We start from the raw sequence: 23403 nt of genomic DNA on the forward strand, positions 1-23403 counted from the left end.
CACAACGTATTTCTTAGTAAACCATGACATTCTTGATCGCTACCCATTTTATTAATAAAAATATTAGCATTCTAGTCGCAACATATGTCTTAGTGAATCATTACATTCTTGAGCGCATCTCATTTTATTAATAAAATATTAATTCTACATCACAATCTATTTCTTTGTGAACCATGACATTTTAGGCGCAACCATATTTCTTATATGTATTCATAACATTTTCAAATTTTAAGTTATTTCCTATCGTGAGAAAATCTAAGACTCCATCAACTTAAATTTTAGTAACATTTTAGACGTAACTTAAAATGTTAATAATATTCATAATATTTATTGTTTATAACTTATTTTATTACTATTTATAGCATTTTAGGTGCAAACCTATTATATTATTATATTTATAACTTTTCTAATTCCGTCTTATAACATTTTATATTCCGCTTTTAATATGTGAAATCAGTTTTTTGATTACATCTTTTAAGTTATTTTAAAATAATTACAATATAATATATATATAAATTAACATTTCAATCCATTAAATCATTTTATTAAAAAAATTTAAATTTTCGATTGTGTCATTTCTTAATTTTATATTAATCTATCATTAACGTTACTTGCTTTGGCCAAGTAAAGTCAGATTTGAAAGAGGTATGACGAGGGCGATGACGTGCCTTAGAAAATAATAATTGTGCTGAGATAAAATAATTTAAAAGAGAAAAGGATAAGAAAGACACTAGGGGTTGGGATGTGATACGGTTAGCGTGACTGCGTGAGAGACACGTCTCATTCGAGTTTGAAGAATTCCATATTATAGAGTTTGAGCTTCTTATGCAACTCGTTACGTCCTACTTTGAATTCAACCGCCAGATCATACCTGGCTTGCCTCTTCTTTTTCTTCTTTATTATCTTATGTACATATATTTTTATATTAAAAATTTACAGAGTAAAATACACGTTCAATATTTAAATTATTAATTTTTTAAAATATATTTAACGTTTAATTTTTGTTTTTTTTAATACTTAAAAACTTAACGTGTTATGTATTTAAATTATCAGTTTTAATCTTATTTATTACCTAAACTTTTATTTTTTTTAAAATTTAACGTCAAATTTTTAATGGGCACTAAAATGAAACAATAACTAAATGTTAGATATGATTTAAAAAAAATTGAAAATTTAGGTACTAAAATAGATCAAATTCGATAATTTAGGTACTAAACATGTAATTTACCCAAAATTATATTTAATACTATTAATTCAAATATTGACTCATTAGATATCATAAATTAAGAGAAAGTATCTCTGTCATTTACACTTAAAATAATAAAAAGAATGGGTTTGAGAATTCACATGATACATTGAATATATATAATAAGTTATTTCTTAGCTAGTCATAGTAAATGAAAAATATTACCATTCATACATTGAGTATATATAATAAGTTTTTTTAATTAATCATTGAATATCCGATCTATTGATCGATTAGTCCAGATCGAATATTGTAGAGCTGAGGGCGACCCTCTTAATCTAGTTTGCTCTATTCGCAAACGTCAGAGTTTAAATCATTGACATTACTTAAGAAATCTAATGTCTTATCCTAACCTTTAAACCAATCATTCAATATATTTAGTGTCCATACTAAATCAATTAATTCATTGTTGATAAATATATTAATGATTGATTAATTATTCGGTGGGTATGTAATCATTTGGAAAATATAATCCAATTACATGAAAGTTGTAAAATCTGGCCGAAGGGTTTTTAATCTTAGCAGATAGTGACAAGGAACACGTACTGAATGAGAAAAAGATTTGTGATCCGTACGAACTTGGATTTGTTTAAATGAAACGTAAACGTCATTCGGATAAATTGATTCGTCAATGTTTGATGGTATAAGGATCAAAGAAGATTCCTTTGTTTCCGGGAATGTTTAGGGAGGAAAAATGTCAACCCACCCAATTTAGGGTTAAATTATTCTTAATATTAATTATAGGTATTAAATTAAATTTAATTAAATTCGGAGATCAAATTAAATTTTTAAATAAATGTTAGAGTAAATTCAGAAATAATAACAATTCGAGGACCTATGACACAAATTTGTCATTTTCCCAAATTGTGGGTTAAAACCTCAAACTAAACTTTCTATTTTATGGAAGTGTAAGTCTCTCTCCCTTTCGGGATTGTCTCTGGAAAGGCGGATTAATATACGGTGTTACCGGATACATTATAATATATTTACAATATTTGGTTTAGCGTTATCGGAAATGTTGAGTAATAATAATGTTGTAGGTCTAAATCATGAAGAAATATTAAAAAATTTGGCAACCGGTAAACTTAGCTTGTCGGTTTGTGTCGATACAAATGAAAAATGGATAGCTCCATAGCAATATTACAGGTACAAATATGACAAAACCGGTCCCAAAATAACAAAACCGGTAAAACGCTACCGGATATGTGTCGAGTGTCGATAATTTAATATAAGTATCGAAACTTTCTGAATTTAAAAGAGAAGAAGTTATAGCGCCTATAAAGTGTCGATACTTTTAAAAAATATATCGATCCACAACAATATAACATGTAAAAATATGATAAAACTGGTCTAAAAATGACAAAACCGAAAAACAATGACAAAACCAGAAAAAGTTACCGGAAAAATATGATATCACGTGAAGAGAAGAGCTTACCAACCAATATGTCAGATTCATCAACATTATGTACTTCTTGGCATTCATCGGTTGGTTTAACATTGTCTGCATCAGTATGATCCATGACAAAAATTTTGTTGTGCAATTTCAGTAGTCCCAACAGGAGTTGATGAAGATGTAAGTAAAGGATCATTGAACAACATGTTTTCAGTGGTGCTTTCAATAGGATGTGGTATTGGTAGTGGTAGTTGGAGGGTGGGTACAACATTAAATTTGCAGGACATATTAAAGTATGTACAATAACTACAACATTCAATAACTTTAAAGTAATAGGTAAATTTACAATGTATGTGGTAAAAATATACTTTTTAATGAAAAAATTAGTAAACACAAAGATTTGTTTCGATACATATGTAAGAATATGTGTCGATACATTTTCAAAAAGTATCGACCCCAAAAACATCGAAACAAATAATTATAATGTAAGATTTAAATTAACAATTTAACCAGTATACATATACCGGTTGATTATAAAACAAGTCAACATAAAGTATCGACACTTTTTAAGTTTGTGTCGATACTTTTTTCCAAAAGAAAGCACAAACAGGTTCACGCATAAAGTGTCGATACATTTAAAATTGTATCGATCACAAAAACATCGAAACCGATAATAAAAACATCGAAACCGATAATTATAATGTAATAGGTCAATTTACAATGTAACCGGTTTAAATTTATCAGTTTTATGAGAAAATATGTCAGATAAGTATTGACACTTTGTAATTTGTGTCGATACATTTTGTCCATAATGAATGCCCAACGAGGTGCAAGAATAACGTGTCGATACATTTAAAATTGTATCGATCCCAAAAACATCGAAACGAAAATTACAATGTTATAGGTAAGTTTACAATGTACCCAGTATAAATATACCGGTTTTATGAGAAAATAGGTCTAAATAATGTATCGACACCTTTATAGTTTGTGTCGATACTTTTTTCCAGAATGAATTAGGAATGCCCAACGAGGTGCAAGCATAAAGTGTCGATACATTTAAAATTGTATCGATCCAAAAAACAACGAAACTAATAATTATAATGCAATAGGTAAATTTGCAATGCTACCGGTATAAATATATCGGTTAAATGCCTATTTTATTATATAAGCGCTACCTATTACATTATATAAGCGCTACCTAATATGTTATTTTGCTTGATAATATTTCCGGTTAAATGATATAACATAACCGACCTAAATTTTAACCGGTCACTTCTTTAACCGGTCACTCCGTTTTTTAGCCGTTTTTTAGACGCCGCACAGCAGAATCACCCATCTCTATCTAATCACCCTTTTTAGAAACTTTTAGCTAAGAAACTTTAAACCACGTTTTATAATTGATTGAAACTCCGTTTACGATACCTCCTGTATCGTTGGAACCCTTGTGTTGTTAGGAGTCTATAGGTGTTCATTTTGTCACATGTCTATAGCTGTATCATTTATTGTCATGAACCGAGTTTAGTAAGTGTCTCAAACCCCCTTAAAATGATTTTTATAAATTTTTCTACCAAAACCGCCACTGCAAGCGCCCCTAATCGCGTTGACCGGTTAGATCGGTCTAAACCGATTGGACCAATATGAACCGTCGAGATGAGCCACTGAGCTGAGTCGAGTTGAGCCACTGACTCGAGCCACTGAGTCGAGCCGCCAAGCCGAGTAGTTAACCGTCGTTGACTATTGTTAACCGTTGACTTACTATTGACCGTGCGTTAACTTTTTTCGAGACCACCTACATTAATGTTTTTCGATGTCTCAGGTCCGTTTTTGGGTTCATTTGCCAAATTCGAACCCGATAAGTTATTTTTCAGTGTTTTATCTTCCGATTTGATTAAATTTCTATGTTTAATCTCTATTTCTAATGTATTTTTTGCCATGTATTCAAGATATTATAGGACATCAAGTTCAAGTTCAAGAATGATAGAGTGGTGTTAAATGACTGACTAGTGTAGTACGAAAATCGAGGTAATACTTTACTACTCTATGCACGATATATGATACATATGGTAATTGGTCAGTTCATGATTGAATATGAGTTGGATATGTGTTACGGTTGATTATTTAAACCTACTTTGATTCAGTATAATGTTAGTAAATGATTAAGACTTGTATGACTCGTATAAGAACTAGAGGATCAATATAAATTTTAAGTTGAGTAAAGTTAACATCTGAACCATAAATTCTAATTTTTCATGTTAAGAGTTTATATCATAAATATTTGGATGAGAAATGATGAAAATACCCTTAAGATTAAAAGGACGTTGATTGCTTCTAATAGTGAAATTAACTGTTAAATTTATAATATGTTTGAAAAAGTTTTGACAGTCAATCTCTAACCTCAGAGAAGGCACATGACCTAAAATTTTAATTTCTGAGCAACACCTGAAGATTATTTATCGAAAACACTCTATATGACTAGATTTATCAAAAGGATCAAAATACCCCTAAGCTTTAAAATGATGGAATTACCCCTCATATTCTGGAATGACCTGAATACCTTCATGGCTAGTTAAGTGATGTCTTTGGATAAGTTAGGAAGTATCGATAAAACTTAAAACATTATAACAACATAAGGATTATGGAGTACAACCTGAGTATGAATATAGTTTGCATCTCCTTGGAATTCGTTAGGAAACCTCGAAATACTATAAATCCTTTTGACCCTTATTAAGTTGAATTACTAAAATTTTTTCGAATATCAAAGTGATTAAATGTCTTACTAGCCTAATATTGAAATTTAGAATAACTCTGGGTCACAGTTCCAGAGTATCTATACAAGATATTTGAATCTTAAATGGCCCTAATGTATCCAATCTTAAATTTCTAACCTAATATTAGTTATTGAACCCCTTTTAATAGGGTTTCAATTTATGAAATCAGTTCGAAATCTATCTAAAGTTATGTAATCTCTTTTCTTAAAATTATCATTATTTCTAAGAAATAAATTGGACCCTCTAATGTTCCATGTGCATTTGATTATTTTCTTTATTTAAAAACGAGATTGTTTTTTTCTGATTTTAAACTATGACTATGATTTTGAAATAAAACACAATATTTGATTTCTGTTTTTTGGTACAAAATATATCGGGATCATGATTTTCTAATATTATGTTTTACTGTCTAAGGTTGGTTATTATTGGAGGAAGTGTCTCAAGCTTAGTCTATGAGTTGTAAGACCTTACCATAAGCTCATCTGCTTTGTGCACAGTGTAAGCCCTGACCACAGGTTCCTATGCTTTGTGCACAGGGTAAGTCCTTACCGCATGCCTTTATACTATAAGTGTAAGGTCCTTACCCAATGTTTCATATTGGTGTATGGTTCAGGGGAACCTACACTTTTGGTGTTAGGATGGAGGGTGTTATGATTTTTAAAAGTAAAATCTACCATCTCTTTAAAAGTCTGTTTTATGAAATACAAATTTACAATTGGAATTATATGTACTTTTTCTTTGCATGATGAAACACATTAAACTCTTCAACTCAATCTCTAAGATCATGTGTATAATATCTTTCGTTCTAGATACTTCCCCGAATGATACTCTGAGGATTAATTAATAAATTTCAAGACTTTTATGGAGCATGTAGATACCTATCACTAAGGAAATTTTCATGTATTACCATATATATGTTTGTCCTTTAAGCATATTTTAGTAGTTTTGTATTACTCAACTTACCAAAGCTCATTCTATTACTTATCATTTCAGATTAAAGGAATTGATCATGTGCTTTTTGTCGACATCAATGGAAATTTCATTGGTGTTGCTTGTGGAGTACAACATATGTAATTAAAGGGCATGTAGGTTACAATTTATTTTCATATTAGAGTATGAAACTTGTTTTATATTGCATATTATCGAATTCTGTTTTAATGTCGAAAAGATGTCTAAATTTATTGATATACTGAGAGGTTCTTACAATTTCAAAATTTTATTGGTTTAAAGTTTTGGTTTTCTCATATTTTCAGAGTGGGTCGCTTTGGTGGCCTAATGACACTAAATTGCATTGGGTCCTATATCGGTATGAGGGTATTAAAAAAAAGAATTGAGTTGGCTCAAGAAATTAAGATCACAACTTTGAAAATTCATATTTGATTAATCTATGAAGAGGTCAATTTTGCATACTTTGAATTGGAACCAAAATATGTGGGTTTAAGATGAGAATTTCCACAAAATATGTGGATATAAGATTAGACAAGGGCGAAGCACACTATTAAGGCTAAATGAAGCTGAAATAAATTTTGATCATTGATATTTAAAAATTATAAAACAATCATTAAGCTTTGATTCGATTACGAAATGATTATCACGTCGTTAGATTCCGTTAAATGCCCCCTACCACTCTAAACCGATCAATAGAACATGAAGCACTGTAATAAGCAACCATAAAAACGGTTGAAAATGTTTCATATCAACTGACTTGGATAAAAAAATGAAGAAAATTGGATTGATGACATTGTTTCATGTGCCAACATTGGGCGCTGGAGTCGATATAGGAGGGCCATGTGAATATCTCCATCGATCACATGCCGAGCATTTATCCAGTTTCACACATTCTCCAAGGTGCAAAAGTTGCAGGACCAAAATTTGTACTTGGTGCCGATGTCTCGGAGCCTTTCGGGAAGCAACCTCACATATTGGGGCCAGTGGCTGCAACATTTTAACATCAAGAAATGTGCAAAGGAAGTTCCTATGAGAATCACTAAGCAAAGTATATGAACGAAGTGATATTGAAGGATGAACACTTACAGGATTCAGCAAAGTACATGACTTGCACTCCCACATAGAAGTTTCCCCTCGCTTTTCTGGAGAATCGTCATTAAGCACGGGGACAGATGACGAGGAACTTGAAGATATAAGGTTATTGGATTTGCAGCTTCGTTTAAGAGATTTGGCATCTTGATTAACAGCAGATCCAGATACCGGAGGTGTAGTTAAATCCACAAAGTTGGATTTTGGTTTATCTTGCCCGTGGCTTCGTTTATGAGAGGTTCCACCGAAAGCACTTCTGCTGGAAGCATCTTTCACACCCGATCTCTCTGCTCCCTGATCCGTGTCCAGATGATCATGCAAAGTGTCAGCACTTTCTTCATCCTCAGCAATCTTGGAACAATGGGAACCGCACCAGATATCATCTTGCAATCTCCTTTCTGCAGCCATTGCAGCCGCTTGTACAGGACTAAGTGCATTCTTAATGGTGCTGTCACCGCCAAGAAGTTTAGGCCAGAAGGTAATAGAGACCCCAAGCACGCTCTGTTCTCCGCTGCAGTTAATGCAGTCTGGCAAAGAGACGAGAGTGGAGTTGTCGGGAAAATCCACCCAAGCGTCTTCCAGGAAGATCAAACCCCTCCCCTGTTCCAATTATTCCTTTTGACATGAGCTCCTCACATTCCTGCATCAATATAACAAGGGGAAAAAATGCAAAGACATGAAGAAAAAAATAGCATGCTGCCCTAATTAAATATAAATTTTCCAAACTACTTTCATAAATAACGATCTTCGGGATATCTCTATGAACACCTAATAATTGCTTTCTTAATGATCTGATCCTGAAAGCCCAGAATCTCTCATTTAATAGCTTTCTATGGTTCTAACACAATAGCACGAACTTAGACAAGTCTTAAAAGGAACATTACTAGACAAGTTTCACATGAACCATCCATAGAACAGCATTTGGCAATGGAAAATGATGATTAAAGACTATCTAAAAGAATGAAACGGACCTTTCTAAGTTCATCCCAAAGCCTGTAAAAACTAGCATTATGAGGACCATGAACATTATGGCAAAGCTCGTGAAGCATTGTATCGAGAACTTGATCAAAGGGATAAAAATCCCAATCCCGGTTCGGCCTCCTCAGCCTTAACTTCACGTGGATGCCACCTCCAACATTCAACCCTAACAAACGGGGATTGTTCGGACTATAAATAAGAAGAAGAAAAATCATCGTACTGGAAAGTGTGGAAACAAATCATTTCCTTTAACAAAATAAAAGGTAAAAAACGAAAAAAATTTGAAGGAAAGGTACCAGAATTCTGAGAGGAGCTTGACTCTCCATTTATGCTTTCGCATGATGGGTTGAACTTGTTTGGCGATTTTCTCTAATATTTTTTTGGCTTCTTCTTCTCCAGGTTTCCTTTTCAATGTTTTGATTTCCCAAACCTTGTGTAAATCCCCCAAATTCATTTTCTTTTTCAGCTATTTTGGGCAAAATCAAAACCCTAATTCAAAAAAAAAAAACTTGATTTCCAAAAGGATGAAACTTGGGGGATAATATGCGAACCCTGTGGGGTTTTCTTTTTGTAGCGGGATTTTAAATTGATTTGCGTGGGAAGAAGATCTCTGTTTGGATGCAAAGATTTGGCTTTACCGAAAAAATTTAATTTGGCAGAATTTGGAATAAATCGCAACGCGAATTTGGACTATCGCAATGTGATTTATTCTAAATTCGCAACGATTGGTGGTATTGCATTTGTTTCTTAAGAATTTTCTCTAAAAAGATAGTATTCACGCGGACGTGTCGAAGACACGTATTACCACGACCACGACCACGACCACGACCCCGACCCGACCCGAGACGAGACGAGACGAGACGGCGGCTGCGGACCGCGAGAGTCTCCCTTGTTCTCTATCACTCAACAAGGAAGTGAGAAAGCCAAGCCTTAAATATCATTCCCAATAGTGTTTCCAATACTATGTGGGATTGAGCATTACCAACACTTGTTCCCAATACTATGTGGGATTGAGCCTTAAATAGTGATATTATTTTTGAATGTTTTGCTTAAAATTGTAATAATCACGATTGATTGTAGATTGACTTTTAATTATGACATATTTAATCGTATAATACTAATGCAATTGGTTGCTGATTCAGTTATTTTAAGGTGCATGATTGTTAATTATTTCCTGAATAATCACATTGTATTGGAAACAAGTGTTGGTAATGCTCAATCCCACATAGTATTGGAAACACTATTAAGAATGGTATTTAAGGCTTGGCTTTCCCACTTCCTTGTTGAGTGATAGAGAACAAGGGGGACTCTTGCGCGCCGCCGCCGCCGCCGTCCGTCTCGGGTTGGGTCGTGGTCGGGTCGTGGTCTTCGACACGTCCGCGCGAATACTATCTTTTTAGAAAAAATTCTTAAGAAACAAATGCAATACCACCGGTCGTTGCGATTTTGGACTATCGCAACGAATTTGGAATAAATCGCAACGCGAACTTCAACTATCGCATTGCGATTGTCCAAGTTTGCATTGCGATAGTAGAAGTTCGCAAATCTGGAAACTGATTTACGATACCGGAGATCGCGTTACGAATTATCGATCGCATTGCGATTTAGTTGGTCTTTTTGACAAATCTAAAAAATATTGGTTAAAATCATATATTATAAGGTATTTTTGGTCAATGAGGTTATTTTCTCATAATTTAATTACATTCAAATCGATAAAGCTTTAATATATAGTTATAATTTACATCACTAAAACATTTGAGTTTTGAAAGGTTCATTACAAGTTTACTATAATTCAATTATCTTAAATTAAATTATTTTTTGGTGAGATTAAAATTTTGGTAAGATTATAAAATAAAATTTTATTTATAATTATAAAATTAAATAAAATATTTCATTAACTTTAGGGTAAATAACACATTTTTATAACAAAATTAAATAATATATATTTAAAAAATATTTTTAAAATATTTTACCCTACAATAAAAAAACAAAAAACAAAAGTAAAAAGTTATCATTCAACACTTTAATTTATCTATTTTTCCCAATCAAAAGCTAAAAATCCGTTAAAAGCCTGGATTTTTCATAAGAAAACCAAACGGTAGAAAAGCTGGAGCTGATAATCGTTATGGTATGATATAAGCCAAAGCGGGTCTCTTTTGTTAATCGTTTTTTAGCTGAAGAACAACAACAAAGATGGGGGATAGCAATATTGCTCTATCTATACCGGAAAAACCCAAGCTTTTGCTCTCAACAAAGCTTCCACTCTTCTGGGTCCTTCTCTGCCTCAGCTGCCGCCGCTACCGTCGCTGCTGGATCCCCTTTTGCCTCCAGGTTCCTTTTTGGGTATGTTTATTATATGCATGTATTTGTTTACTTCGTTTGTTAATTTGCTCCGTTGACAGTGGCCATTAGCAGAACATTTTGGCTTTTGATGTTGTTTAGGCAACTGTATCAGTGTCCATGTCATCATGTGTATGTGTATGACTTGCTGAATTTTAGGCAGTTAGGTGTTTTTTTTGTAGGGTTCATGTACAATTTTTTTTCATGTGTATATATATGTATATACATGTTTCTGAAAGTAAATGCCATCGTATGTGTGTATAAGTAACAGACTTACAGTATGCCTTGTGTATTGACAAACGAACAGTACTGATTTCGAGGATAGAGTTTATGTTAGAATGGTTTGATAGTTTCAGCATTGGGTTTTTATTACCGTAGTAGGCTGCTAGTTTGGTTCACTATGTTCTGATTATTTAGGAAATGTTGAAGTAAATATGCTAGATTTTCGCACATGAATTTGACAATGTTTGCCTAGTGATTGTGCTGCAGTTGTCCCAAGGTTTCTCATTGTGATGCTGGTGCGGCATGTCCAGATTACGTTTCAAATATAAAGAAAGCATCCGAAGATATCATTACGAATGCTAAGAACTTATAGGATGATGCTCTTAAATACTCTGCGAAGGAGTATAAGGTTGAGTTGAAGCCTCTTTATTCAGCCTTTGAGTTGAGACCACTTGCTATGAAAACTTTGAGGTCATTTCTGATGTTCTATTTGCCTCTATTGGAACCTGCTACAAATGTAGACGAGGATGACGATGACGACTTCCTGAAGGACTACCCGGAAGAACAACGTGCAGATTTAATTGTTCCCTTTAAAAAGTCGGTGAAGCAAAAAGTTCGTTAGGTGAGTTGTTTTCTTTTGGTCTCTCCTTTGACCTTGTTTTTATGATATCCTGAAGTCTGCCACTGAGCCAATTGCTCGATATTGTTCATCTGCTTCTCACTTTATTGCTTGTATCTGATGACGTCTTATATGTTTTCTCAACGAGATTTAAGCAAAAGCCAGTTGCTTGTATCATTCATGAATAAAAGCAATTAAAGTTCATATACATATATGGAATTATGCAATTAGATGATAATTAAATTCATATTTATGCATGAAGAATATGTGTGATTCTTCTTTAAGTGGTGTTCATCAATAAGCTCCAATCATAAGTCTTTCTGTCGTAAATTATTGAATCTTCGTATTTGAAGCACATTGACTGCAATTGACAACATTCGTTGTTTTAAGCAATAGCTCAACTTTATTATGTTTTATGACTTCTCAGACTACTGTTGTAACGACAAGAAGGGTTCTTGAACGACTTGCTGTTATCTATGTCCGTCATTCCACAAAGGCATGGTAGCGGGTCAGTGGTTGTTTATTGTTATTTCTTTCTATATATATATATAACTATCATTATTTGAAGTCTTCTTGCTGATAATTATTATAAGCTTCTAATGAGTTTGACAACATAAGCAGATGTTCCGAAATCAGCTGTCCGGAAGTCCCAAAGGGGATTGCCTACCACAGTGTACTTCTTCAGGGTTAGCAGAACAACTTTCTAAGGTCAATAACATTACCGACTTGTCCGCTTATATTGTAAAGTAGTTGCTTTGGCCTTGTAACATCTCTTTTTCTCTGTTTTCCCCATATTTATTCAGGTCAACTTCTTACAGTTGTGGCTGCGGGACTTGTTCAAACTGGTATTGTGATCTACCGATTCTTTGCTCGCATAAAGGATTCGGAAGAGGATGATGGGGTCAACACAACAAAACAAGCCAAACTTATTCGAAAGAAGATTTCTGGTATTGCCATGATTGATATTTGTTTTCATTGGAGCTGGGATCGGTGCTACATGTTGAAAATCAATGCACCGAAAGTGCATGGTTTGAAGAAGAAAAAAATATTAAATTTTGTCAACAATTGTAGGCACCGAAAATTAGGTGTAGAAATTGTTGATTTTTTATATGGGCAAATTACAAACTCTAGTCACTAAAATTTAGGGTATTTACAAATTAGTCCTTAAGTTTCAACTATAAATATCCTAGCTCATTTAGCTTCAAAACCATCCCAAAGCATTCTAGCTTTCTTCTAATTCTAGAGAGAATTTAGAGAATTTCTTGAGAGTTATTTTCTCCTTTTTATCAAGAGAGAATTATCATTGTTTTTCTCCTTGGTAGATCGAGGGAAGTTATAATTCCTATTTTCTCATAGTGAAATTCTTCTACCGTTTCCCGTGGTTTTTACCCTATATTATTTAGGGGTTTTTCACGTAAATTTTGTGTCTTCTTTATCTTCATTTTTTATTTTCTCAAATTATCAGTTGCGATTTTGCTCTATCCGATAGTCGTCTTCCGCAACAATTGGTATCCGAGCCAGATTAGAGTGTGTAATATCTGCTTATTGTCTTTGTGGTTGCCACCAAAAGGTGGATCTCCAACATAAGAAAGTAAGAAGTTATTACCCGTTCTTTGAAGGTTCCAGAGAACTATTCACGATAGTGAAATAGTGGGAGCTATCCGTAAAAGAAAGTCATGTCAACGAAATTTGATATTGAAAAATTCAATAGGAGAAATTTCTCATTGTGGAAATTGAAGATGAAGGTCATCCTGAGGAAAGACGGTTGTCTAGCAGCTATCAGTGAAAGACCGGTGGATTTCACAGATGACAACAAATGGATCGAAATGGATGGGAATGCTATGAAAAACTTTCATCTAGCATTAGCAGATGAAGTATTGTCAAGCATCGAGGAGAAAAAGACAACTAAGGAGATATGGGATCATCTCACCAAATTATACGAGGCCACATCACTACACAATAAAATTTTCCTTAAGAGAAAATTGTACACTCTCTGTATGCCAGAATCTACTTCAGTGATGGAGCACTTAAATACACTGAATACTTTATTTTCTCAGCTTACATCCTTAAGCTGTAAAATAGAAGAACAAGAACGTGTTGAACTTTTACTTCAAAGTCTACCGGATTCGTATGATCAACTTGACAAACAGTAATGTCACCAGTCTAGTCTTTGATGACGTTACAGCTGCTGTTCTACAAGAAGAAAATCGGCGCAAGAATAAGGAAGACAGACAAGTAAATCTGCAACAAGCAGAAGCGTTGACAACGATGAGAGGGAGATCAACAGAATGTGGCCAAAGCAGTAGTCACAAACATGGTAGATCAAAGTCAAGAAGCAAGAATAATTTAAAGTGCTACAATTGTGGAACGAAAGGTCACTTGAAGAAGGATTGTTGGAGTCTAAATAAAAACTCCAATCCACAAGGCAATACTGCAAACACTTCAGATGATGGAGATGCTCTATGTTGTGAAGCGTCAACCACCGTGGAAGGTAGAAAGAGATATGCAGACATATGGCTCATTAATTAGGGAGTAATATATCACATGACCTCAAGAAGAGAATGGTTCCATCATTATGAATCTGTCTCAGGAGGATCTGTGTATAGTTGCAATGATCATGCCTTAGAGATCATTGGCGTGGGAACCATCAAATTGAAGATGTATGATGGAACAATTAAAGTTGTTCGAGATGTGCGGCACGTGAAAGGCCTGAAGAAAAAATTTATTATCCTACAGATTGTTGGATAATAATGTAAGCAAGATTGAAACACGGAAAGGAATCATGAAAGTGTTCCGTGGAGCGCTTGTGGTGCTGAAAGGTGAAAAGATAGCTACAAACTTGTACATGCTGAAGGGAGAGACTTTGGTAGAAGCAGAAGCCTCTGTTGCCTCATGTAGTTCAGATTCGGTAATGCTATGGCATTAGAAACTTGGACACATGTCAGAACAAGGAATGAAAGTCCTTGTGGATCAAAAGCTACTTCCAGGCTTAACAAAGGTATCACTTCCTTTGTGTGAGCATTGCATAACAAGTAAGCAGCACCGGTTGAAATTCAACACATCAAATTCTAGAGGTAAAAGTGTTCTAGAATTGGTTCACTCTGACGTATGGCAAGCACCAATTACATCCCTAGACGAAGCAAAATACTTTGTCTCATTTATTGATGACTACTCCAGGAGATGTTGGGTGTATCCTATTAAGAAGAAGTCAGATGTGTTTTCCACTTTCAAAATCTTCAAAGCACGGGTGGAACTTGATTCTGGAAATAAGATCAAGTGTTTCAGAACAAATAATGGAGGAGAATACACAAGCGAAAAATTTGATGACTTTTGCAGGAAAGAAGGCTTCAAAAGACAGTTCACAGTGGCGAACACTCCTCAACAAAATAGAGTGGTAGAGCGGATGAACAGAACCTTGTTAGAAAGAACAAGAGCAATGTTGAGGGATGCATGCCTAGAAAAATCATTCTGGGCAGAAGCAGTCAATACCGGCTGTTATTTGGTGAATCGAGCTCCATCAACTACAATAGAGCTGAAGACACCAATGGAGATGTGGACTGGTAAACCAGCTGATTATTCAAACCTTCATGTATTTGGAAGTATTGTGTACGTGATGTACAACTCCCAAGAAATCTCAAAGCTGGATCCAAAATCCAGGAAATGAAAATTCTTGGGGTATGTTGATGGAGTCAATGAGTATCACTTGTGGGATCCCACTGCCCGCAAAGTGATCATCAGCAGGGATGTTATCTTTGTAGAAGATAAACTACAGAGAAAAAAAGACGATGATAGCACTGAAAAGTCAGAGACTACACAGATACATGTGGAAAATGAGGTTGAAGAAGGATATTCTTCTGAAGCAGAACCAGCACATGATGAACAAGAACCAGAGAGTTCTGAAGCTCTACCAACTCGTCAATCAGATCGTGTGAGAAGACGTCCCAATTGGCACTCAGATTATGTTATAGAAGGAAATATTGCATACTGCCTTTTAACAGAGGACGGTGAGCCATCAACATACGAGGAGGCAATAAACAGCTCAGATGCTTCACTATGGATGATGGCGATGCAAGAAGAAATTGAAGCCCATCATAAAAATAATACATGAGACCTTGTGTCACTACCACAAGGAAGGAAGCCAATTGGTAACAAATGGGTCTTCAAAATCAAGCGAAATAGTGACGATCAAGTTGAAAGGTATTGTGCAAGACTGGTGGTCAAAGGATATGCTCAAAAAGAAGGTATTGATTTCAATGAAATATTTTCTCTTGTGGTTCGACTAATAACAGTTCGAGTAGTTTTGGCAATGTGTGCTACATTGAACTTACATCTAGAGCAGCTAGATGTTAAAACAGTTTTTCTTCATGGAAAACTTGAAGAAAAGTTTTACATGCTCCACCCTGAAGGTTTTGAAGAAAAAGAAAAGAAGAACTTGGTTTGCAGGTTGAACAAATCTTTGTACGGTCTAAAGCAGGCGCCAATGTGTTGGTATAAGAGATTTGATTCCTTCATTATGTGCCTTGGATACAACAGACTTAACGCAGACCCTTGTGCTTATTTCAAGAGGTCTGATGATAACGATTTTGTTATATTGCTGTTGTATGTAGATGACATGTTGGTTGCAGTACCCAACAAAGATCATATTGAAGAATTGAATGCACAACTGGCTAGGGAATTTGAAATGAAGGACTTGGGATCAGCAAACAAAATTCTAGGGATGCAAATTCACCGAGACAGAAGTAATAGGAAGATTTGGCTTTCACAAAAGAATTACTTGAAGAAGATCTTGTCAAGATTCAACATGCAAGATTGTAAGCCAATTTCTACCCCTCTTCCTATTATCTTCAAATTATCCTCCAGTATGAGTCCTAGCAGTGAAGAAGAGAGGATGAAGATGTCTCGAGTACCGTATGCATCAGCAGTGGAAAGTTTAATGTGTGCTATGATATGCACAAGACCAGACATTGCACAAGCAGTGGGAGTGGTTAGTCGGTACATGGCGAATCCAGGCAAAGAGCATTGAAATATTGTGAAGAGGATCCTGAGATATATCAAAGGGATCTCAAATATTGCATTATGTTACGGAGGATCAAACTTATTAATCAATGGGTATGTAGATTCTGACTATGCAGGGGATTCGGATAAAAGCAAATCTACTACAGGATATGTGTTCAAAGTTGCTGGTGGAGCTGTAAGCTGGGTTTCAAAATTGCAGTCAGTTGTGGCTACATCCACAACAGAAGCAGAATATGTAGCAGCTACACAAGCCAGTAAAGAAGCAATTTGGTTGAAGATGCTATTGGAGGAGCTTGGACACAATCAAGAGTATGTCTCTATATTTTGTGGCAGTCAAAGCGCCTTGCATCTAGCAAGTAATCCAACATTTCATTCAAGGACAAAGCATATACGAGATCAGTACCATTTTATTCCTGAAAAGGTGGAAGAAGGGACGGTAGATATGCAGAAGATCCATACTAAAGACAACATAGCAGATTTCATGACGAATGCGATCAATACTGATAAATTTATTTGGTGTCGATCCTCTTGTGGCCTGTCAGAGACGTAAGCAACATGATGGTACATGGTAGAAAGAATGGTGTGAAGATATGATTGTTCCAATCAAATCTTCAAGTGGGAGATTGTTGAAAATCAATGCACCGAAAGTGCATGGTTTGAAGAAAAAATATTGAATTTTGTCAACAATTGTAGGAACCGAAAATTAGGTGTAGAAATTGTTGATTTTTTATATGGGCAAATTACAAACTCTAGTCACTAAAATTTAGGATATTTACAAATTAGTCTTTAAGCTTCAACTATAAATACCCTAGCTCATTTAGCTTCAAAACCATCCCAAAGCATTCTAGCTTTCTTCCAATACTAGAGAGAATTTAGAGAATTTATTGAGAGTTGTTTTCTCCTTTTTATCAAGAGAGAATTATCATTGTTTTCTCCTTGGTAAATCGAGAGAAGTTGTAATTCCTATTTTCTCATAGTGAAATTCTTCTACCGTTGCCCGTGGTTTTTACCCTATATTATTTAAGGGTTTTCCACGTAAATTTTGTGTCTTCTTTATCTTCATTTTTTATTTTCTCAAATTACCAGTTACGATTTTGCTCTATCCGATAGCCATCTTTCGCAACACTACACTTCTCCGTCATTCAATTGGTCAATGGATCAGTAAGTTAGTCATCTACACGGATCGATAATAGTTACATTGTTATTGATTTTGCTTACAAGTTTAACTGTCTTGCAGTAGCATCATTTTAAATTATGCATTTTTTTCCCTTTAGGCTGTGCTGCTGGAGACTTGGCTGGGCCAATTATAGTTTCCGTTTGCCTCGAGAAAGCTTTTCACATCGACCTCTAGAACACATCAAATTTCACATTTGCATTTTTAATACCTTCTTTTCTGAGAATTAAATGAAATTTTACCAATAAAATACACTCTTCATTGTAGTTTTTTCTGAAGCAGAAACTGCTACTCGAGCTGCTAACCCGAAAATTTTCCCGTCCGGGGAGGATTATTTTTCTCGGATACCATTGAATTCTTCATTCAACTCTTGTATTATTAGTCTAATACAAGAAAGCAAAACGAAGTTAAAAGTAATGCGTTAATGGCATAGGAGAACAGACCCTTTCAATGAAAAAGAAAGCAAAGAAATGTGGCAGAAATTGTGAACACATGTATTACATAAATTAACCCTTACAGTTAATATTTTCAGAAACATCAATTATAAGATAATGACAAAAAATATAAGTCTATAATATTAACACATTCGGATTTTCTCGAAAATAATTTACATATAAATGTAAGAATTTGATCATAAGCCATTCCAACTTCACAACACCAAAAGAGATTCAGGAGTTTGGAAAAATGGATCAAACAGAAAACCAGAAGCAGAAATCTTTGAGTCAGTTTCTGAAATCTGGGTTTCATAGAAGACTGACTCATTTGTTTCTCTCAGTTTCAGTCTTTTCCCTGTTCTTTTCCTATTCATATTGGCTTTCTTTGCTCCACTCCTTTAGCTTCAACTTCCATGATTCACTTCCTTTCCAGTTGTTTAGCCATGCCATAGACAAAAACTGCATATTCCTTGTTTGCAATGGATTGCTTGTTTTTCTTGCCAAATACTCAGGTCTAATCTGTTCTTCATCTATGTACAATGATGATGATGATCAATCTTTCAAGAGCTATGAAGATGTTCCACGTGCTGATCAGTCGCTTGATTTGGAGCCAAAAGCACCATTGTTGAACGATAAAGCTGCCTTGGGGAGCACCGTTGACGAGGCAATAAAAAACAGCGTTGAGATAGTAGAGGAAGAAGATAATAAATGGGGTTTGGAGATACCTGTGGAAGAAGATGAGGAAGACATTGGAGAAAGTGAAAACAATGAAGAGGAAGAAGAAAATGGGGTGCTGAGTACAGAAGAGCTAAACAAAAGGTTTGATGAATTTATCGCAAAGATGAAAGAAGAACTCAGGATCGAAGATTGACAGAAATTAGTCACTGTTTAAAGATGATTCCAATAGAAACTTATGCGTTTTCTTTGTTACGTATTTTTTTAGGGGATTGTGGCTGCAGTTGCATGTAAGTTATCAGTTAACGTGTTCTGTTTATGCAATATTTAGCTTTTGGTTCAACTACTCACTTTGCTAGAGGAGAAGAAGAAGAAGAAGAAATTAGGTATGAAAGGGAATACCCCTAGGCTCCTAGGTCCCTTCGGTTTCTATGTTAAGCATTGAAATAATATTGATTTAGTGTTCCATTTCAATTAGGCAGAAATGACCTTTTGAAAATGATGGCAATTAAGGCTAGCTTCTGTTGTCAAAGACTCAAAGCTACTGTTTTACTTGTAGATTTATTTTGATTTACTCTTTAAGGTTTAGGTTTTAATCCAATTTAATTATTTACTTTAGTTCAAATTAATTCACGGAATAAGTAAATCGCCATTCCCTAAAACGGATTATATTTATGTACACAGCGCAAAACTAGTAGGATAAACCTGTCTAATAACTGCATTGTTTAAGAGCTTCAAGATTTTCCATGTATCAACATCGAATCTGCAAATTTGATCATATATTAAAGAATCCGATATGTCGGGTTTTAGGGATCCTTTTTGAAGCCACAAAAGCTGACACTTGGTGTGGGGTGCATTTCCTCCAATATGCAAATTTTCAAAGAAACAATAATGGCATGGAATCAATGATTCACGTCTGTCCTAATCTTAGATCCTTCCTTTAAAAAAAATCAAAGACCAAGAGATGTTAAAAGCTGAAAACACAATGATTTTGTTACAACAAATAGGCACAAACATTTGTTCCTGCATAGATTGAAACCTGTCATCTCCTAACATTGGACACTCAAAAGAAAGTGGCCGAAGCCATTATGGTCCCTTTACACATACATGGCTAGAAACCGAGGACCATTCGTTTTCGATGCCCTTATGTTGATTTATTCAACAAACTGTTGATACTTGAGGTCGGATAAGGTGAAAAACTCGATCCAACCCGACCCGTTGTCATCCCTATACATCGAGAGCGTGGCCGGGCATTGCAGGCCTCTTGTTTCTTTGAGTTCTTAGCCCAAGTTCTTTTCGGCTGTTGCCTGTTGTTCTGTAAAAGATTTCTCATAAATTCCAAATTAACTATTGAAACCCTGAATATAGACTACACCAAGTGTATAATATCATTGATCATCATGGCAGTGCATTTCGTCATCGGGATCTTCGTGCTGTGTACCGTCGAAAAAATAGAGTTCAATGATGCATTCTATTGTGCTGTTAGCACCATGACGAAATAGAGAGCTTCTTGAGCGCATTCGGTCGAGCGTTCGGCATGATATGGATATTCACCGGTGTTGAAATTTCAACAAATTATTCGGTGCATTAATACACCGAATGTGCAAGTGTGCAAGTGGAATTGTGGAGTCAATAAAGTAGCTGCAAATTGTTGAAATAATAAAGGCATAACTACCAAATTGAGTCCCTAAACTTTAGGGTATTTATAAGATTAGTCCTCAAAGTTTCAACTATAAATACCCTAGCTCATTTAGCTTCAAAACCATCCCAAAGCATTCTAGCTTTCTTCCAATACTAGAGAATTTAGAGAGTTTCTTGAGAGTTGTTTTCTCCTTTTTATCAAGAGAGAATTATCATTGTTTTCTCCTTGGTAGATCGAGAGAAGTTGTAATTCCTATTTTCTCATAGTGAAATTCTTCTATCGTTGCCCGTGGTTTTTACCCTATATTATTTAGTGAAATTCTTCTATCAGTTGCGATTTTGCTCTATCCGATAGCTTTCTTCTGCAACAATTAGTATCCGAGCCAGATTTGAGTGTGTAATATCTACTTATTGTCTTTGTGGTTGCCACCAAAAGGTGGATCCTCCAACATAAGAAAGTAAGAAGGTATTACACATTCTTTGAAGGTTCCAGAAAACTATTCATGATAGTGAAATAGTGGGAGCTATCCGTAATAGAAGCTATGGCAACGAAATTTGATATTGAAAAATTCAATGGGAGAAATTTTTCATTATGAAAATTAAAGATGAAGGCTATCCTGAGGAAAGACAGTTGTCTAGCATCTATCAGTGAAAGGCCGGTAGATTTCACTGATGACAAAAAATGGATCGAGATGGACGGGAATGTTATGGCAAACTTTCATCTAGCATTAGCAGATGAAGTATTGTCAAGCATCGAGGAGAAGAAGACAGCTAAGGAGATATGGGATCATCTCACCAAATTATACGAGGCCACATCGTTGCACAATAAAATTTTTCTTAAGAGGAAATTGTATACTCTCCGGATGTCAGAATCTACTTCAGTGACGGAGAACTTAAACACACTGAACACACTATTTTCTCAGCTTACATCCTTAAGCTGTAAAATAGGAGAACAAGAATGTGTTGAACTTCTACTTCAAAGTCTACCGGATTCGTATGATCAACTTGACAAATAGTAATGTCACCAGTCTAGTCTTCGATGATGTTGCAGCTGCTGTTCTACAAGAAGAAAATTGGTGCAAGAACAAGAAAGACAGACAAGTAAATCTGCAACAAGCAGAAGCGTTGACAACGATGAGAGGGAGATCAACAGAACGTGGCCAAAGCAGCAGTCACAAACATGGTAGATCGAAGTCGAGGAACAAGAAGAATTTAAAGTGCTACAACTGTGGAAAGAATGGTCACTTGAAGAAGGATTGTTAGAGTCTCAATAAAAACTTCAATCCATAAGGCAATACCGTAAACACTTCAGATTATGGAGATGCTCTATGTTGTGAAGCGTCAACCACCGTTGAAGGAAGAAAACGATTTGTAGATATATGGCTCATTGATTCGGGAGCAACATATCACATGACCTCAAGAAGAGAATGGTTTCATCATTATGAACCTGTCTCAGGAGGATCTGTGTATAGTTGCAATGATCATGCCTTAGATATCGTTGGCGTGGGAACCATCAAATTGAAGATGTATGATAGAACAATTAAAGTTGTTCGAGATGTGCGGCACGTGAAAGGCCTGAAGAAAAATTTATTATCCTACGGATTGTTGGATAATAATGCTAGCAAGATTGAAACACATAAAGGAATCATGAAGGTGTTCCGTGGAGCGCTTGTGGTGCTGAAAGGCGAAAAGATAGTTGCAAACTTGTACATGCTGAAGGGAGAGACTTTGCCAGAAGCAGAAGCCTCTGTTGCCTCATGTAGTTCAGATTCTGTAATGCTATGACATCAGAAACTTGGACACATGTCAGAACAAGGAATGAAAGTCCTTGTGGAGCAAAAGCTACTTCCAGGCTTAACAAAGGTATCACTTACTTTGTGTGAGCATTGCATAACAAGTAAGCAACACCGGTTGAAATTCAACATGTCAAATTCTAGAGGCAAAAGTGTTCTGGAATTGGTTCATTCTGACGTATGGAAAGCACCAGTTACATCCCTAGGCGGACCAAAATACTTTGTCTCATTTATTGATGACTACTCCAGGAGATGTTGGGTGTACCCTATTAAGAAGAAGTCATATGTGTTTTCCACTTTCAAAAACTTCAAAGCGCGGGTGGAACTTGATTCTGGAAACAAGATCAAGTGTTTCAGAACAGATAATGGAGGAAATACATAAGTGAAGAATTTAATGACTTTTGCAAGAAAGAAGGCATCAAAAGACAGTTCATAGTGGCGAACACTCCTCAACAAAATGGAGTGGCAGAGCGGATGAACAAAACCTTGTTAGAAAGAACAAGAGCAATATTGAGGGATGCAAGCCTAGAAAAATCATTCTGGGCAGAAGCAGTCAATACCGCCTGTTATTTGGTGAATCGAGCTCCATCAACTGCAATAGAGCTGAAGACACCAATGGAGATGTGAACGGGTAAACCAGCTGATTATTCAAACCTCCATGTATTTGGAAGTATAGTGTACGTGATGTACAACTCCCAAGAAATTTCAAAGTTGAATCCAAAATCCAGGAAATGCAAATTCTTTGGGTATGCTGATGGAGTAAAGGGGTATCGCTTGTGGGATCCCACTGCCCGCAAAGTGATCATTAGCAGAGATGTTATCTTTGTAGAAGACAAGCTACAAAGAAAAGAAGACGATGATAGCGCTGAAAAGTCAGAGACTACACAGATACATGTGAAAAAAGAGGTTGAACAAGGAGATTTTTCTAAAGCAGAACCAGCACATGATGAACAAGAACAGAGAGTTCTGAAGCTCCAACAACTCGTCAAACAGATCGTGTGAGAAGACGTCCCAATTGGCACTCAGATTATGTTATAGAAGGTAATATTGCATACTGCCTTTTAACA

The 23403-nt window shown here is 35.3% G+C and overlaps 2 protein-coding genes and 1 pseudogene across 2 annotated transcripts; 2 read left to right on the top strand and 1 right to left on the bottom strand.

Moving 5' to 3' along the window:
* Positions 1-7142: 7142 nt before the first annotated feature.
* Positions 7143-8974, bottom strand: LOC120123321 (DNA-dependent metalloprotease WSS1-like). The gene is given in 6 exon segments (XM_039142247.1): positions 7143-7342; positions 7442-7917; positions 7920-7994; positions 7997-8084; positions 8416-8611; positions 8719-8974. Coding segments are annotated over 6 exon segments (1182 nt in total). The 5' UTR covers positions 8877-8974; the 3' UTR covers positions 7143-7153.
* Positions 8975-10615: 1641 nt separating this feature from the next.
* LOC120123386 lies at positions 10616-12310 on the top strand (annotated as a pseudogene).
* A 6167-nt stretch (positions 12311-18477) lies between these two features.
* Positions 18478-19098, top strand: LOC120123388. Its single transcript, XM_039142291.1, has one exon. It carries the CDS (start codon positions 18478-18480, stop codon positions 19096-19098), a length of 621 nt encoding a protein of 206 aa, XP_038998222.1.
* Positions 19099-23403: the final 4305 nt, after the last annotated feature.

Source organism: Hibiscus syriacus, unplaced genomic scaffold (genome assembly GCF_006381635.1).
Source record: "Hibiscus syriacus cultivar Baekdansim isolate YM2019G1 unplaced genomic scaffold, ASM638163v2 tig00110392_pilon, whole genome shotgun sequence".
Lineage (NCBI taxonomy): Eukaryota > Viridiplantae > Streptophyta > Magnoliopsida > Malvales > Malvaceae > Hibiscus > Hibiscus syriacus.